The sequence below is a fragment of the Pogona vitticeps genome, chromosome 8 (genome assembly GCF_051106095.1).
Source record: "Pogona vitticeps strain Pit_001003342236 chromosome 8, PviZW2.1, whole genome shotgun sequence".
Classification (NCBI taxonomy): domain Eukaryota; kingdom Metazoa; phylum Chordata; class Lepidosauria; order Squamata; family Agamidae; genus Pogona; species Pogona vitticeps.
Genome location: NC_135790.1, coordinates 25,967,068 through 25,986,216, shown reverse-complemented (window position 1 = coordinate 25,986,216; position 19,149 = coordinate 25,967,068). Strand labels below are relative to the sequence as shown.

General features: G+C 45.1%; 1 protein-coding gene across 1 annotated transcript in view; it reads left to right on the top strand.

Annotated features, from left to right (window-relative positions):
• POU2F3 (POU class 2 homeobox 3) overlaps nt 1-18,176 on the top strand; it is a 55,726-nt gene extending 37,550 nt beyond the window's left edge. The window contains 10 exon segments of the mRNA XM_078379651.1: nt 4,294-4,398; nt 5,835-5,937; nt 11,522-11,604; nt 12,397-12,579; nt 12,713-12,854; nt 13,089-13,225; nt 13,452-13,613; nt 14,959-15,025; nt 16,678-16,810; nt 17,991-18,176. Coding sequence (XP_078235777.1) covers nt 4,294-4,398; nt 5,835-5,937; nt 11,522-11,604; nt 12,397-12,579; nt 12,713-12,854; nt 13,089-13,225; nt 13,452-13,613; nt 14,959-15,025; nt 16,678-16,810; nt 17,991-18,033 — 1,158 coding nt within the window. The 3' untranslated portion in view covers nt 18,034-18,176.
• Nucleotides 18,177-19,149: the final 973 nt, after the last annotated feature.

Sequence of the window (19,149 nt, the reverse complement as noted above, 5' to 3'; positions counted from 1 at the left end):
AGAGCTCTGTTTCAGGAAGATGTAAAGGGATTACTGGAACAGTATATAAATACTCATGAGAGCAAGTAGGGTCCATTGCTTGAAGGGTTGTTTCCAGAAATCCTGTTTCCGAGATGCAAAGGTAAATGACCATCAAAAGGAGCAAACATGTGTGCATTTTGCCTAAAATACAAATATCTTTGCTCCTTTTGATATTATTTTTCCAAATCATGCATACATTTGCCAACCAAGACTCGATGAATAAGGATAAACTATTCACTTATTTGTGAATCTAGTGGTCTGGATTTGGCATAGCACATTTATTCTGGACCATTGATTTTTTAAATCTAATTTGGAATGAAGTGGGGGAAAACCCTAAATGATTAAGAAGTTTGGAGATATACTTGACTGATTCAGCTTCTGAGATAAAATCATTCTTTTAATTTAAAAGATGCATACACCTTCTCCATGGAAGCTAACCAAGGTCAAGAAAATACAGTATTACAGATCAAGCAATTTCAATCAAAATGGCGTGCAACTAATTGCATTTGGGGAGTTTTCTGCAGGATGATCACTCTCTTGAGTAACAGCGCCAATGTCCACCCATAAAATCTGGTCTTCAATGACCCTCTTTTTAAAATCTTTTTCACATTTGTCTTCAACATTTGTTTCCCTTTTTAAAAAAAAAATCTACTTTTACAGAGAACAGAAAAAAAATGTTGCTTGTTTTGCGTAAACGACAATGTGTTAAATTCCACCAAGATGATGTATGAGATTGTCATTTATTGGATTGTAAATACATTCCTATTCTTGTTTTCGTGGTTCTTGTGACTTACAATCAGTGAGGCTACACAGCAGGAAAATACAAAGTACTGTATCTGCTATGAAGTTGCACTTGAGAGGCCAGGTTTCCCAAGGTTAATTGACTTCAGCCAACTGCACAGGATTCAGCAGAGAGAGGGAAGGAAATCAACCTTGTTTGCAGCTTGTTAACTGAATCCCTTCCTCTCCATACCTAGTGACAGGGTTTGCTTCCCTCCCTCCCTCCCTCCCTCCCTCCTTCTTTCTTTCTTTCTTTCTTTCTTTCTTTCTTTCTTTCTTTCTTTCTTTCTTTCTTTCTTTCTTTCTTTCTTTCTTTCTTTCTTTCTTTCTTTCTTTCTTCCTTCCTTCCTTCCTTCCTTCCTTCCTTCCTTCCTTCCTTCCTTCCTTCCTTCCTTCCTTCCTTCCTTCCTTCCTTCCTTCCTTCCTTCCTTCCTTCCTTCCTTCCTTCCTTCCTTCCTTCCTTCCTTTCTTTCTTTCAAACCTTAGAACTGCATTCTTTCTTTCTTAAAGCAAGAATCAGAGAAAGAGGAGGACGTTTTAAGGTAGCTCTGTTATGGTCACCTAAATTTGTAGGAAGCCCAGTTAGAGCAGAACTACCTTAAAACATAATCATTAAAATAGACATGTGGGGGTGGGGGGGTTTAAAGGCTAATAGCATAAAAATGAAAGAAATAATTAACAGAGAGAGGCAGCTGGAGAAAGTGGTTTTTTTAAAAAAAATGTGTTGTGTTCACACATAACATAAAAATTACAGTAAGAAACATCTTTCAACACCTACTCTTCTAAAACTGATTAATTTAATAGAACGATTCAAAGCTTGCTTAAACAGTTTCCTTCCTTCCTTCATTTCCCTTTTAGCTATTTTGCAAAATGCACCTCTTTACAATTGTGTAGCGTTTCTGTACAGAGTTATTAGGAACCGGCTGCCTAAAGTGAATATATCAGAAACCAGCCGAAGAGCCCCCCGTGAATGATTATCTGGGTCTTGAAACCAAAGACATTAAGGTCTAGTAACTTGAAAAAACTCAGTCTTGGTTCCGTACTGGAACTTTAGCCCACTTAGTGAAATGATGTTGTGGGAGAGGCCGACATAACTTCACATGTAATACCTCTGTCACCTGTCATGAATACACCAGGCTTTTACCTAAATGTTACCACCAATATTTGTGGTTTAACTTATTGTAGAATTTTGGTTAAATAAATAAAGGGAGAAGCTTTCTCATTTATTTAGTTCATTGCATCTAGAGCAAACATGCATACACAACGGTTGGCTTTTCTTTTTTAAGAACATAGACAAATTGGAAGAGCAGAGTTTAGCAACAGCTGTCTGCCGTGAGAAGCTTGGAAAAGTTATCTTTTGTAGAATACAGCATTGACCATGATGATTGGGAGTTTCTTCTCCTGAAAATACTGTATTTTTCGCTCCATAAGACGCACCTCTCCATAAGACGCACCAAATTTTTAGGCGAAGAAAACAGGAAAAAATAATCTGGGAATTTCGCTCCATAAGACGCATACACTTTTTCCCCAATGTTTTTTTGGGAAAAAAGTGTGTCTTATGGTGCGAAAAATACGGTAATTAAATAATCAATTTAATCTAAGTGATTCAGTGCATCAGTGATGGAGCAGGGAAAGTGTTTGATGGACAGTGGAAGGAGCTGGATGGTCTCTTGTGGCTGATATCCCATTTGGAGGTGAGGGCATATTGATTCTCCCACAACTTCAGGTGATCCTTTTTAGACCACACCAGCCTGCACCAATAGGGCCAGTGAAGTTGCACCCTTAGCGTGAAGAAATCCATCCTTTTTTTTCCTCTCCACCTCTGCGTATGAACTCAGATGCCAATTTTATCTGCTAAGAACAATGCAACCACTCTTGTCTCCTCCACATCATGTACAGTATAATTTTACACACCTCTAGCAGGCTGTTGGTCACATGCAAGTCTCCCTTACACACACACATATACACACACCTAAACTAAAGACCTTGTGGCGGAGTGATGTTGCACTCGTCCTTTCCTGCAAGCAAGGTCATGTGGCTGTCCAGGTAGAGTCTCCGAACAATGTCTTCCTTCTAGAGAAAGTTTTGAAATGCAAAGTTAGTCATGGTGGGTTCTTGAGAGTGCAGAGCTGTTTTATTTATTTTTTTAATTCTCCCAACAAAATTGTGATTTTTGGCAAATGAATGAAAGTTTGAGGTGGGGGAAGGGCTTGAGAAACACCACTGATCTTCTTGCCCCAAGCAAGCGATTTGCAGATTTCAGTTCGGCTCTGTTCTCTTGCCAAGAGAGTAAATGATCATTAGTCACTATTACCGTCAAAGACGTAAGATGTCGGAGATGTTCATTATATAATTCCTTCATGAGCTGTATTTTTCAGGATTCTGTGGCTGGCTGGTTGGCTGGCTGGCTGGCTGGCTGGCTGGCTGGCTGGCTGGCTGGCTGGCTGGCTGGTTGGTTGGTTGGTTGGTTGGTTGGTTGGTTGGTTGGTTGGTTGGTTGGTTGGTTGGTTGGTTGGTTGGTTGGTTGGTTGGTTGGTTGGTTGGTTGGTTGGTTGGTTGGTTGGTTGGTTGGTTGGTTTGGTTGGTTGGTTCGTTGGTTCGTTCATTCATTCGTTCGTTCATTTCGTTCGTTGGTTCGTTGGTTGGTTGGCTGGCTGGCTGGCTGGCTGGGAGTTTCTTGCTCATGAGCTTCAATCTAGCTACTCTCAGTCCTTCTCCAAATTCAGTGATTTTGTTGTTTATTCCAGCTTTTCTCTTATTCTTTCTCTGAATACATTCTACCACCAAGAAGTTCATGGTGCATTAGTGTGGCTCTTAGATGGTCTTTGCCAGGTTAGGTCAGCCCAGTTTATCTTTGGCAGCGGAACTGCTGGCTGGTTTTGAAACATCTTCTAATATCTTCAACTTTATTTGATCACTTCCTTCAACCACCTGAGGGAGCCAGAGGTGGAGAAAGCAGGCACTTTTGTGTGGCACCAATTTCAGTGCTAGGCAAAACATGGAAAGCTTTTTAGAATGTGTGCTGGCCTACTCACGTGTAGGGTCTCTGTGCCAGTTGGCACGATGGGCAGGCTCACAGCCAAACCTAAAGGAACAACTGGGTTGGATGTGGTTGTCAATGTCGAGCAACCTAAATCAAAATAACTTGGATGAGCCTTCCATAAGCTGGTGCCTTCCAGATGTTTGGGGAAAATCCAGGTTCTCTGTCCAAAATATGTCTCCCCCAGCCCCCAGTTTCCAGAGGGGTGTGTTTGTCTACTGTGGCAAAGACAACGAGGAATCTTATAGCACCTCAAAAAATTAAGCATCATTATTCAGCAGAGACTTCTTGAACTGGAAGCCATTAGTCCAGATACATGGAGGGTTCTCAAGTTGGAGAGGGACATACATATACCTATTGGGGGTGTGCATAATAGTTATTCCCATGGGTTTTGATTGCCAATTCCTCCTTTGTGGCTGCAATGTGGTTACTTGTTCTGCCTTTCCTTGCAGATTAAAACAGAAGACCTCAGTGACTCTTTACAGGCAGCCAACCCTTCTCGACTGAGCCATTTAGCGCAAGGGCCATCTATGATGCCAGGAGGGCAAATTGCAGGGGTAAGGAATTTGACACTCCATACAGGCACATGCTGATCAAAATTTGTATGACCCAAACGTGGGTCCCCAGATGTTCTTGGACAACATCTCCCCGAGACCCTGGCCATCACAGATAGTGGTGAAGGCATCTGGTGGTTGTAGTCCAAGAACACCTGGTTTACCCAAGGTTGGGAACCACTGGTCTAGAGGTACAAGCTGAAGGTGCTCTGTGCAGCCACCTTAACAACATTTCAGCAGATTTAGGTTTTGTCAGTGGGAAACCACCGGAAAATACCGGTCGTCACTTCCATTGGCTGGAAGATGCAATTCCAAACAGTGATATACATATGTAGTAAATCCCACATGGAACCCAGATCTCATCAAAGTGTCCTCCCGCTCCCCTAAAATTGTCATTCTTCATGGACCAAATCATTCCTTCAAAGTGTGGTGTGTTCACAAGTGTTCTGTTGTTGCTGCGTTAAGCCGTGGCTTGCATGTCACAAAAACATTTTCAATAGAGGGGCTTTACACAATTAGGAGAACGTTGTTGTGAGCTAGGCTACATAACTGGAGACCTGCATGTAATGCCTCTGTTTCCAGGACTATGGTGTTGCAGGTTATAAGCCAAGGGCAGAGCATTTGGGAGTGAAGGACAAGAGGTGATTGTCCTATAGAGGTCAATTTACTGACCCATTTCGTGGAGGGTTGTCTCCTTACTGGGTCTTCCTCTCCAAAGGCTGAGACAGGACACTTCTTCAGCTGTACCTAGATAGGCTAAAGACTGTGTTACGTTCTGTGTGTTCCAAAAACGGATTCCCACCATTGAGCCAGAGCCCTTCTGAAGTCTGTTAATTTCAGCTGTAGCAACATAGGTGTGTGTGTGTGCGTGCATGTGTGTGTGTGTGTTATTTCATGCTGTCTGAAATTAATAGCAGTAAATCTGCAGCAACAGTGCTGAGCTGGCAGAATATTTTTCCAGACCTGGGCACTGACATGTTTACTCTCTAGTTAATTGCAATTTTATAGGTAGATTAATTTACCTTCATCTGAGCTATGGACCTGCCCTTCTTTGATTGATCCCTCACATTATAAGAAAGCTCTCCCTACCTAGGCATACAAAGCTAGCCTGTCAAGGGAAGGTTCCACACGAGTATATGATATATGAAGGGCTTTCTATATGAAGGGAGGTGTTGACTCTCTGGGGGACATTCTATGGGTTCAGAGTTTCTGTGAAGACTCAGCTGGCTTGATGGGCTTCCCAAATGCAGCCTGAACTGGGTTGGGCCAGCAGGAGGCACCATTTTGGACCCCCCCTGCCTTAAACCACCAACCCTCAAGAAATCGAGCCAAAACTTAGAGAAATCACTTTGGGGGAGGTCTACAGCAGAGGTGGAGTGAGTGCAAAACTGTCTGGAGATCTTCTATTGTATCTGACTTGCTTTCTTCTCTTTCTCCAGGACATGAATTCCCTTCACACTTTGCAACAGCTTGTACAGGTTCCGGGTCATATGCAATCCGTCCCTCTCTTCCTGCTTTCTCAGGGCCCAGCTGGGCAGCAAGGTAGGGTAAACATCCATCCATACCTATATATTGATGTCCATTGCTGTGTGTAAGCTTATGCAGATCTCCTGAAGTCTGACCAATGAGTAGCATTGTCTACCTGAAGTGGCTGCAGCCTTCCAAAGTCTACATCCTCAATTTTTAGTAACTTTAGAAACTTGTGTCCTGCTCTCCTCACTTGAGAAAAACAACTTCCAACATGGCTATCAACAACCTTGGGCGCCCAGATGTTCTTGGACTACAATTCCCAAAAGCCTTTGCCACTTGCTGTGCTGGCCAGGAATTCTGGGAGTTGTAGTCCAAGAACATCCGGGAGGCCAAATTTGAGAACCACTGTCCTAGAAGCACACCTATATGCCCGCAAGCATCCGTTTATCATATTTATTATTTATGGTACATTGTCTGCATGTCAAAAATCCAGAGATGTTGAGAAATGAAGATAGTGTAGAATCGCAATGCATATAACTCCAGTGAGGAAATAGGATGGATTTCTGGTGGGCAGAAGGAACCAAGGATGAGTGTCTCTCAAAGTATTGCTAGCTACTCTTTTTTTTTCGTTTCATTCCTCAATCATTCACATCCAATATGGGAACTCAGTGCAATCAAGAGGTACTATATAAAATCATATACAAGGTTTCCAACCACTTCCGATATAATGGTTGAATCTGATGCTACAGTAAGTTGGCCTTTTGTATAATGCTACAAAAAAAGGAGTGCTTCATCAAAAACTGAAAAGAAAGAGAGAAAGGAAGGAAGAGACATGCATAAAATTTCCATGGCCAATTTATATGTACAAATGCAGTATCTGAAATAGTCCATAATAATTACAGTACAGTATATGCTATCCCATTGACTTATGGCGAAGTGGTTTACCAACTACAGTGGACTTACAGACAGCTCGACTTATAGACTTTTCGAGTTACAGACTTTTTTAGCTGCAAAATTTTGGTTCAACTTGCAGCAGCCGGAGAATAGACCTACAAACCGGGCAAAAAAAACCAAAATGGAACAAAAATGGCCGGTTACGGGATTAATCGGTTTTCAATGCATTGTAGGTCAATGGAGCCTCGACCTACAGACTGTCTTTTCAACCTGCAGCCACTGTTCCAATACTGATTTATTCCATAAGTCAAGGGTCCACTGTATTCATTCTTAGGCCTTTAATTCCATCCGCCATGCATGCTCCAGGTCATCTTGGCTAGCTGTTCTCCCAAAAGTCACAGCAGGGATTGAAACAGCCACCCCTGGGCTCTGCAACTAGCTGCTCACACCCTTGTGCTGTTCCAGCTTCTGAAACAGTTCCTGTCTTTTAAATAGGGTTACTACATCTTTACTGCAGCACAAACTGTCTCTCCTTCCCCCCACCCCCATTTGTATTTCATATGACTTTGGGGAAGTGAATGGCTGCAGACTCAAGGTTTAGATTCCAGTGTCTGTTATTCCCGGGGCCACATCCATGTGGTTTCCTTAAGCCTCCTCTTGTCAAGCCATTCCTTTCAGAATTAATTTGGGCAACATGAATATATTCATGCGTGCACACATACTTCTCTCCACTGCTGCCTCCCACAGGAGATGCTCCCGTGCTCAAATCCAGCATCCCCACCATCAGCACCACCAACTTTGCAGCTACATCACAAAGCCATTTGCCTAATTTGTCTGGCTCATTTAGATCTTATCTTGCACAGCCTCGTTAAGATATTAAACCGTCTCTGGGTTCTGCAAGACTACACTCCTGGCTTGCGCGTTTTAATTACACTTGACATACACGGCACTCATTTGCAAGGTGCCTAGTTGATGAGACAATAGCCAACCCAGGCCCTGTGGTTTCATCAGTTTTGTTTTGTTTTGCTTCCTCCGGAGACATGACTTAAGGGGTGATACTAGGGTATTGCTGAGGTAGTCGGAGAGAATCGGGGTTACACAGCTGATGTGTAGCATCAGGAAATCAAGAAGGCTGCACAAAGATGACAGGGTAGTGACTCAATCTCCTCAATGACAGGACTAGGCCACACCTTTGTCTCTGTTGGCGCTCTCAGCAATGTTTGAACCGAGGAACCTTCCTCTTGGCTCCCTCTCCCGATCCAGAGCTCCTGATTCCTTGAATGAAGAGATGCTCTCCCAACCAGATGTGTATCTTCACGTCTGTGTCAATTTGGAGAAAGAAGCCCCATGCTATGAGAAATCGGCTCAGGGACGGGCAGCTTATATTCCTCCAGAAACTCCCACCAGTCCTTAGGCTGCGAGAGAGGATGGGAGTTGCAGTCTAGTCACATCTGGAGGGCCACCTGTTGCCCGATTTGGGGGTGCACATCTGGATGGCCCAGCAGCCATCTCTAGACTGAGGTTGTTCTGCTTCAAAGCTTTGCTCTGGCCCAAAAGTTGGGAACCAGAAGGAAGACTAGAACATCTGGAAGAAGTAGGTGGAGATTGTCACCATGTTTGGTCACCCAGTGTTTCATGCCACTGCCAACAAGAGCCAAAATTGCAAAAAACGACAGCCTTGGGGGAGATTCTTAGCATGCCAAATACTATCTTGGGGGACTCCCAACTTTCAACTCCTTATGCTGGAAGTGGCCGTCAAAAAAAAATATCCAAGCTTTCCCCATCTCTGTATTTGGCATTAGCTAGAGCCACCTGTCCTGGAATCTGCCCTGGACATGAGACCCAGAACATAATCAAACAACAGAGTTCTAGCAGTCTGAGGCTGCTTCAATTATCATGATTCCATCCTAGTGAATCCTGAGGTTCATAGCTTGCTGAAGGAATTAGTATTCTCTGTTCAAGAGCTCTCGTGTGGTCCTTGAACTCTAGCAAAAGATCAGGGACACCTTCCCCAAACTACAAAACCCCGGACCCCTTAGCAGGGAGCCATGGAAATTAAAAGTGGTGCCGAACTGCTTTAACTCTGTAGTGCATATTCAAACCAGCCCCTTGAACCTCTGAGATCTGGGTGGGAATGTTCATATACCTTTGTCCATGTGCAATACCTCTTGCTGGATAATTCATTATCATTTATGTTCTAGTGATGTGTGTAATCCATCTTTCCTGCTGTCAGAAAGGTGGCGTCAGTGGTCCGCTCCACCTATTTCCAACGTTGGCGGATTGCCCAGCTGCATCCCTATCTTGATGTTGGGTCGCTCACCACTCTGGTCCATGCGCTCGTAATCTCGAGATTAGACCACTGCAATGTGCTCTGTGTGGGGCTACCTTTGAGATTGATGCGGAAACTCCAAATGGTGCAGAATACGGCAACCAGACTCCTTAGCGGGGTGAGGAAACACCAACACATCGCTCCCACCCTGGCTGCTTTGCATTGGCTGCCCGTTCGGTTCCGCGTTGATTTCAAAGTATTAATGATTACATACAAAGCCCTAAACGGTTTAGGACCTCGATACTTGGTGGAACGCCTCCTCCCACCTAGATCTGCTCATATCACCCGCTCTAGTCAGGAGGGGCAACTGAGGAGCTTAATGCCGATGGAGGTCCAGAAAGAAAGAACGAGACACCGGGCTTCTCGGCTGTGGCTCCCTATCTCTGGAACAAACTCCCCTCCGAGATCCATTTGGCTCCCTCGCTGGGCATTTTTGAAAACCAACTTAAGACCTGGTTGTTCAGACAGGCCTTCCCTCCGGGCATTATTTGACTTTCTTTTTATTCTCTCCATCTTGAATTACTATCTATGTGTTGTTAACTGCTAATTTGTTTCTATTGTTTCACTTTGTGTTCTGTGAGCCGCCCAGAGTAGACCATATCTAGATGGGTGGCATACAAGTTCAAGAAATTAAATAAATAAATAAATAAATGAAAGAAAGAAGGCATTGATGGGGCTCATCCTTGCCCCTTGACCGTCACAGGATCAATCCCTATGGCAGGCTGCAAGAGGAACTAGCTCAAGGTCCCCCAGTGACTGCCATGGCTCAACAAAGGCTTGACCCACGATCTCCTAGGCCCATCTGCTCTGTCTGCTACATGGCATTGCCTGTAGCAAATAAAATAAAATAAAATAATTGTATTTTAAGTGCCTTGCAAGCTGCACAATAACTTCCATTCACAGGGATGGCATACATACGCCAGACAGTACATAATTAAATGTCACCGTACTGCAGGGATGGGCAATTAATTTCTATGGGGGGGCACATGAAAAATCTGAACTGTGTTCGGGGGGCCGAACCAACTTTACTTAAAAATAAAATGAAAGAGTGATGTTATGATTGTTTTTATTTTAAACTTGTTAATCTTCACAAATACTAAAGAGTTTGGTTTTTTTTTTTGCGGTATGTTAAAGATAAGCAACTGATCAACTTTAGATAAAAAGCTATAAATGTTTTGATGTTTAAAACTGTTCGCGGGCTGGACAGGAGTGCCTCACGGGCCGTATGTGGCCCTCGGGCCACACTTTGCCCAGGTCTGCCGTACTGCCTGGTGCTTTGAGGTCATGAACGGCAGCAGAGGCGTTTTAAAACCTTCTTTTCAAATGTTTGCAGAGACAATCACTGTAACATCAGCAGCAACCATCACTGTTGCTGTAGTGATGGCGAAGGGGAGGGGAGGAGGGTACGAAAGGATAAGACAAAGGTTTGTGTATGAGGGGGGTTATTTTCAAAAGCCGTGTGATTTAAATGGGGTTTGGTTTTTGGTTTCGCACTTTTGTCATGCAAATCGGGAACATGGGCGGCATCATGTTCGCTCCGCTTCTGAAGACCTGGCAGTAACGACTGCTAATTTTAAGTCACCCCACTTTGCCTTTGGCTTGTTGCGCAGCATATCCTTGCGTTGCGACGATCCTTCCCTATCTGGTGGAGGCAATCCGTGTCTCGGTTTGGAAATGCCTAATGAAAAAAAAAAAAAAAGGATAGCAGCCAAGTTGTCTGTTTGGTGGTGTCATCTAATAAAGCTAATGTGCATATAGTTTCTGGTGCTGTTGCACCATCCTGTTTTGGAAAGGCGAAATTCTCTGGCGGTTCTTCGCTCCAGGCCAACTCCTGCTCCACTGTCTCAGCAAAACATCAGGAAGATGGCTGATAATGGGGCTTACCTGAAGTTACCTTGCAGCAGCTTTGCCCAACCAGGAGAGCGATGGTTCTTATCCTTCCTGGTCACCTAGAGAGTTGTGACCTCACAAGTCCGGAGGACATCAGGGAGGAAAGCGGCCTTAGGGACTGGGTGAATGTGCACCAAGTAGGAAACCAGTACTAGCAACAGACATGGTTGTGATTTATGGGATCAGTTGATTATGGAAGCTTGCCCTCCGGTTGTGCTACAGTTTCGTAAAATGAATTAATTCCGTGAGTAAGTCATTGGGTACTATTATAGTCAGCAGTTGTGTGTTCGATTCCCCACCATGCCTCCTGCAAGAAGAGCCAGCCTGTGTAGCCTTGGGCAAAAGCAGCATGGTCCTAGGGCACCCCTAGAGGAAGGGAAAGGTAAATCACTTCTGTGTACTCTCTACCTGGAAGACCCTGAAAAGGATGTCCACCCTAAGTCATATGATTATTATTATATCGTGTGCAAGGCTTTATGGATGTCTCTCCACCACACCATCCTTGACTCTCTCTCTCTCTCTTTCTCTTTCTTGGTTTTTCAGCCCTGCAGTCAAATCTCCTGTCCTTCCCTCAGCAGCAGAATGGGCTCCTCCTTCCCCAGCATGGACACGGGTTAGCATCTCAGGTAATTACCACTTGCTCGGTCTCTCAGTTGGACCATTGTGCTCAAACACAGCAGATCCAAGCCTACTCTGGAGCAGAAGCCAATATTCAAAATGCTCAGCATAGTTGTTGGAGGTTGAACATGTCATTCTCGCCTCCAGAAGGCAAGCACTTGGGAGTTTATTGGCATCTTTTAATGATAACACCAGTTATTACTGTACTAATTGTTTTCAACTTTAAATATTGTCTTTGATGATTGTAAGTTGAAAGATGGTATGTATGTATGTATGTATGTATGTGTGTATGTATGTATGTATGTATGTATGTATGTATGTATGTATGTATGTATGTATGTATGTAAGTAAGTAAGTAAGTAAATAGATGGATGGATGGATGGATGGATGGATGGATGGATGGATGGATGGATGGATGGATGGATGGATGGATGGATGGATGGATGGATGGATGGATGGATGTACTGTAAGTAAGTAAGTAAATGGATGGATGGATGGATGGATGGATGGATGGATGGATGGATGGATGGATGGATGGATGGATGGATGGATGGATGGATGGATGGATGGATGGATGGATGGATGGATGGATGAGACAGAGACTCTGTCCCCTCCCCCCCAAAAAAACCCCACAAAATTTAGGGCAAGCTGTGTGGGAGAAGACAGCCTTTATGGAGTCATTCATGCAGACTGTTGAGAATGTCTGCTGAATGCTAGCTTTTGGTTCCTTACAACTCGAGTGAGGAGTTGAGATGCTGCTGTTGCTTCTTACTCTATGGAGGTTGCTCTTCTTTTAACAGGCAGTGGGACGTCCTGGGCACCCCAGTGCACCACTAGATCCCCACTTGGAGGTACCCCAGCATTTACAGGTTGCCAAACACTTGCCGTCCTCCATGGCCACAGATGAAGCCAATGACCTTGAGGAGTTAGAAAAATTTGCCAAGACATTCAAGCAGAGGAGGATCAAACTTGGGTTTACACAGGTACGGAGAGCTACTTTTGTGGGTGGGGTTGGAATCTGGGTTAGGTAACAGTAGGGTTTTTTTTTTCTCAAGAGATCAGAGGAGGTCTTCCCTTTCCTCTTCAAAATTTGGTGACCCTTTCTGCCTCCCGTAGGGTGATGTGGGTCTCGCTATGGGAAAACTCTACGGAAATGACTTCAGCCAGACCACAATCTCTCGCTTTGAAGCCCTCAATCTCAGCTTCAAAAACATGTGCAAGCTGAAACCACTGCTGGAAAAATGGCTAGGTGATGCAGGTAAGAGTTGGGTTTTCAGAATAAAAGATTCCCTCTGTACTTGTCTCTCTTTCTGTCTTTTTCAACTTGGGCTTATACAATATTTGTTCCCATAAATGTGCCAAACTTTGCGCTGATGGTTTCTGTGTGGCGGTTCTCACCATCCATACAATGCTACCCTAATCCTTGCCCAAATCAAAGCACCCTCCTTGAATTCATGTTTCCCCCTCCACTGGCTTTCTTCTTACCCCACAGAATCTTCTCCTTTGGACTCGTCTGTAAGCAGCCCCCAATCCTACCCGGTGGTGAATGAGATGTTCGGGCGTAAGAGGAAGAAACGCACCAGCATCGAGACCAACATTCGCTCCACGTTGGAGAAACGGTTCCAAGAAGTAAGGAAAACAATCCACGTGGAGAGTCAAAATGTGGGGGTGTCAAGTAAACAGCAGGCAATGATGGGCACCCTGCATCTGTCCTCCTAGCCTGACTTCCTGATCCATTCTCATGAGCCCCACATGTTATGGGGAAGTTGAAGATCCCCATCCGCTCCTTGCAGCCTTCCAGCTGGCCTTGCTGTTGAGCTCGGTTTTACTCCTCTCGACTCTTCCCCTTTTGCAGAACCCCAAGCCCAGCTCGGAGGAGATCTCCATGATTGCAGAACAGCTGTCCATGGAGAAGGAAGTGGTCCGGGTTTGGTTCTGCAACCGACGCCAGAAAGAGAAGCGCATCAGCTGCCCAGTACCCTCGCCCATCAAAACACCCCTCTACAACTCCAGACTGGTAAGAGGTGAACATCCAGAAGGGGCTCATTGGCCATGGCTCTTTCTCCCTGTGTTGGGCCATCGCCAAAGATGGAACAAATAAGGAGGGGCCTAAGTGACATCTTTCAACTACAAGCTAGTTGTGGTGCATGGGAATTGTAGTCCAAAAACATACAGAAAGCCTCTCAGCCCTGTCCCAACAAGGTTGGGAGCTAGGTTTCGGCCACCTCCTTCCGCAAGAAAAATACAAATCCTACAGAAATGCTGTATTAAGTTGATGACAACCCTGTTGTTGTTGTTTTTTAAAGTCTGGTATCCAACTGAAACTGTGACAGAGCATCACTCAACAGAAGATGATGCAATTTCCCAGTATGCTTCAGGGGCGATACTGTTGCCTTTTCCCAATGAATAGCCCCCCCCCCCGCCATGCAGGCTCCAGTATGGAACTGAGTCAGAATGGGGAGAGCACCTTCTTTCTGACTCATGGGTCCTGATCCTGAATAAATGAAGAGAGCACCCTCTAGTGACTCAACCTTCCCCTTTCTCCCTGCAAAGGCATACTCTGGGCTCTCTGTATCTAGCTGCTGAACAGTCCCTAAACCTTTTCAAACAAAGTGCACAAAAAAAGAACAGAACTGGGGGTGTCCGAGTCCTCCGGGACCCACTATCGGGATCAGCAAGGAGTCGTGGCTCTCCACCAGGGCAGAGCAACCCCACAACTGATCCTTTGTACTGGATTTAGCCATCATAGGATTGAACAACTCTCAGTGATTTGCCCTGAGAAGCAGAGAATTGCTGGTGCCAAATGAGAAAGAGAGAGAGGTCACTGCAACTTGCCAATAAAACTCAAGGTCTCCCCTGTATTCTTCAACCACCAAGACACTAAGGGAAGATCAGAGTGAGGTCAGCCCATAAGACATAGTGCTGGGTGATTTTTAATACATATATTAAATCACACAGGATTTACGGACTATTTATGTGTGTGCCTTGTATAATTTTTCTTGTTTGCCAACGTTTGTTTCCTTGTGTACATCTTATATTTTTCCTTCTGCACCCCTGCTTTCGAGCAACACTTGTCCATCTGCAGTTTCCCACTGGCACTTGCCTTTCACTATCCATTGCCTGCTTCCTTAGGGGGGATTTTCCATCCGTCAAACCTTGGATCTTCTTGGATCAATGGGACTTACATCTGAGGAGGCATGCAAAAAAAAAAAAAGGATTTTTCTCCATGGCTTCTGGGACTGACCTTGTTATTCTCCAAAGCTAGCCATGCGCCTGGTGGTGTAAACACCAAGCCAATCCTTGGATTCACTCCTCAAGCGCTCCTCACCTGGTGTGTGTGTGTGTTTCTTCTCCTCTCCCAGGTCTCTACCTCAGGATCTTTGGGTCCGCTCTCTGTCACACCTGTCCACAGCACGATGCATGGGGCAGGTAGGTCTGGCTAGGTCCGTCTCGCTCCTTCCGGTTTCATGTTTCTCCTTGGGTGCCATGTGCTTCCAGATTTGGAGATGAGCCGGCCTCGGCAGATCTTGCGTCTGAAGAGGCACCAAGAATCAACTTCGAAAGCACCCCTGTTGTAGTGGCAAATTTTGAGATGTAGGAGGTCTTCATGACTGCCCCACCACCACCTCTGGTGCTCTGGAGGAGAATCTACAGCCATAGCCATTGAAGTCAATAGATGCAGTTCTGCTTTTCAGATTGGCCAACCCAAGTTTCAAATCGCATCACTAAAGGCGATTGTGCAAAGCAAACAAGCATATGCAGCTAATAAAATCTGACAAGGATTACCCGGATGGGTCGTGACAGCAGTCTTATGCATAAATAAGAATAATTACCGTATGTGTCATAAGACTGATTCTGATTTATCAAGAAACCTCCTGGGGGTTTTTTGATAAAAGTTCTCAGAAGTGCTTTGCCGGTTCCTCCTCCAGGTGGTGCTGTGGGACTGTGCACCTGGCCCAACTCTGTGCAGGTGGCAAATCATAGAATCCCAGGTGCCAGACATGTTCTGGGTGATCTCTGTGGACTCTTTTCCTGGAAGTCGCACTGGGGATCAAACGCCTGGCCTCAGACTTCACAATGGGGACATGGCTGGGATGGTTAAATAATTGGAGCCAGCTAGCCCCCTATGGTGGTACTCAGCTCATTGGATCTCGTTGAGTTAAACAGCAGCCATAGCATTTGTGGCCACCGAAGCACAAAAGGGACAGTCTCAATCTGTCTGTCTGCCCCCAGCTACTGCTAAATGGATAGACTAAGGGTGTAATCAGATTGTCCCATGGTTTGATCTGTGTCATGGACAGTTTTCTACTTTCTCTTGCAATCACGATGTGCCAGAGTGAAGCAGCCCACACCTGATCTCTGCCTATCTGGAGCTTTTGGAGTCCCTGTCAGGGGTTCCTATTTGTGTGTGGGGGGTGGGGTAGGATCACTCCATCTTGGTTCAGATCCACCTCATGTGATTGCTGGGATTGAACCAAAGCTGCTGCCTTAAACTGTCCCTTTGCATAAGCTGCTTAACAATCTTGAGCAATAGAAAACTTCCTGCCTGCCCACCTGTGGAGGGGAAGAGAGAGGAAGCTTTTGATGTCTCTTCAGTTGTTGCTAACACATCAGCAATGCTTTGATAGGGCTTTGTTTTCAAAGCCCTTTCAAAGCATCAGTGATGGGTTGTGTCGGTAAGCAACATTTTTGAAAGAATAAGAAAAGGAAAACTTCCTCCCACTCTTCCCTTCAGAGGCAGGTGGTAAGGAAGCTTTCCATTTCTCAAGATCATCAAGTGGCTTAGACAAAGCACAGAGGAGGAGACTGGAGAAAGAGAAAGAAAATCAGCCTAGATCATGTTAGACGGAGTCACTTGAAGTATGGTGTGGGTTGAACCTTGCCTGTGAATGGAAAGATCTCCCCAAATGGCATACCATACCTCAAGTGATAATAAATAAATTTGTTATGATAAATAAATGGCAAAGGGGAAACAAATCCTCTTTTTGTGTGCAAAAGTCCCCCAAGGTTGCTATTGGCCTGTAGTAGAAAACCGGAGTGTTTCACTGAGTTCTTCTCTGTCCTTTTTCCCCTCTGCACAGTAACATCCTCCTGCTCCCCTGGCAGCTCCAGCAGACCCTCATCCCCCAGCACAGGACTCCATGCCAGCAGCCCAGGAATGTCCCAAAACAACTCCAAAGCAGCCTTCAATACATCAAGTTTCAACTCTTCTGGGTAAGGCTTGATGGAAGCAAGTAGCCTCCAACTGGGAGGGAACAGAGAGGGATAGAGAGGAAAAGGAGCTGAGCCAGAGAGTTCACCAGACAAAGGGCAGGAGATAAGAGGGTGTCTCAGCACCACGGAAATCTCCAGATCAGGAATATATGGGTGCTTTGTGATGCCAACTTTTCCAGAGCTTGAACATTTTCTTTTTAGGGCTTCAACCCCTGGTGGTTCAGGAGTTCTAGAATTGGAAATGCAAGAAAATTGTAATTTTTCTGAGTTCTGAAATGTGCAGTCCCGTTAAATTAGTATTCTTTCAAATTTGAGGCTTGCTGGAAAGCAATCAGTACGGTATTATACTGGGATAGATTACCATTGCAACATTTGACATAAAAAGAGGCAACAAGCAATCTTGGGGGGCAGGCTGCTTCCCTACAGGCCCTTTTCTTGGAGATTGACATCCTTTGGCCATTATGCAGAAAATTCAGATGAGGACAATAGTCCATAGCATTCCAGTATGTTTCTTTATTTGTTTCTTTATTTAATTTAGGCATCTTTTTAAGACTCTTTCAAAACAGAACAGTGGTTCTGTATCTAAGTTTGTCTGGAGCTGTTTCTTGGCTATGGCGATTAGGTGATTAAAACTGCAATTGCATTTTCACTGTACTTAAGGTATAGCTGGTTCAATGTGGACTTGCATCCAATGGGCCATTGGGAACTTTAGCACTGGGGTACCTTTAATTCAACACTTCTTGTGTCCGACTGTGCCGCCTGGCCTTTTGACCTTTTGTAGTGCATCTCGATGAGCAAATAATTCATTGTCCCTCCTTTAGTCCATTGGCCTTCTCCAGGGAAAGAATGGTATTTAATCGTTCCTATTAGTGGTTTCTTTCCTAACATTAGTACGTTACATTACTGTTCAATAGTCGATGTACTTGCACATCTCACGGCATTCTGCCTCAGACATGATTTCATACGAATCAGCTCTAATCAATTTGATATCATCAGTAATTGGGCATTTATCCAAACCTGGTGCACCTCCTTGGTCATCTAACAGAGTGCGGTGGGGGGTGGGTTGGGGGGTTATCTATAACATACGATCGGCGTAGTGTCTTAGATGGATATTGAGAGATCCTCCAGAGGATCTAATTTAACCAACGGCCTCTGTTCTTGTTGTCCTTTCTCCGAGCAGATCGTGGTATCGCTGGAACCAGCCCACCTACCTCCACCACTGAAACGCTTCCCCCCAAAGAGCAAGCAGGTTCACTGTTTCCTGCTAAGAAAAAGAAAAGAAAACAAAAGGGAGCCTGAACGACTTCTTAGGAACCTACTTCTCTGGAGATGGTGGCTCAGGCGACTGTCTGACGCAAGGATAGAGGTAGCCTTCAACAAGCGGTTGATGTCTCCTCAAATCCTAGCCTCACTGGATACCAAAAGAACTGTTGAAAGAGACTAAAAACCCAGTGGCCGCTGGTTCCTTAGGGCAGATGGGCTGCTGCTCCACCGCAGGCACTGGAGGGTCCTGTCTGCCTTCATACCAGAGGGTCACCCCTATGTTCCCCTATCGCATAACCCAACCCCTCACTCTCTGAGTGTGCCTTATCCATGGGATGGGGTGAGGGAGAGGCCATCGGTACCTAGTCATAGGTGGCTGCCCCTCTTACTCTGCTCCCCGATCAGCTGCTGTGCCTTCTACCCTCCCAACCATCCGCTGCTCCTGCAAAGACTGTGATGGATCCTCCATTTGCTCAGGGCTGCCTGGGCGCATGTGTTCGCCACACCATTACCGTTGCTTGCCAAGTCTCAAGACTTTCTCTTTCCGGTGCCTAAAAGGTCTCTTCACTCTCAGATGCTGTGGACCACATTTGTGATGTGCTCCCTTTCGCCCAGAAATGTGTTTTTTCCTAGCTGCCAACCACAGGGATGCATCTGCTCACAAATCTAAACACACATGGGGGCCACCCCCCTGAGGGTTCCCCTAAACTGAGCCAAAGCTGGCAAATTAGTTTCGCTCTAGGTGTAAAGCTGGACGGTTGTTTTAGCATCCGGCAGATGGTGTACAGTAACCAAGAGGTAGTGCCTTCATTTGTCGGAAAGGGAGGCCTGTTCAAAATGATGAACGTTTCCAGGGTGGTCTGCCTTCATGTCCACTTGTCATCTTGATTGGGTGACATGGATCCTTCAGGGCAGAAACCTACCATGGCTATTTGGAGAAGAAGATACACACGGTATGAACCTGCAACCAAACCACTCAAAAGACAGTAATAGATACACCTATAACATGAGAAAGTCACCTTTTTTTCCTTTTTTTTTCTTTTCTTTTTTTTTCTTTTTTTTTTTTTTTTTTTGGA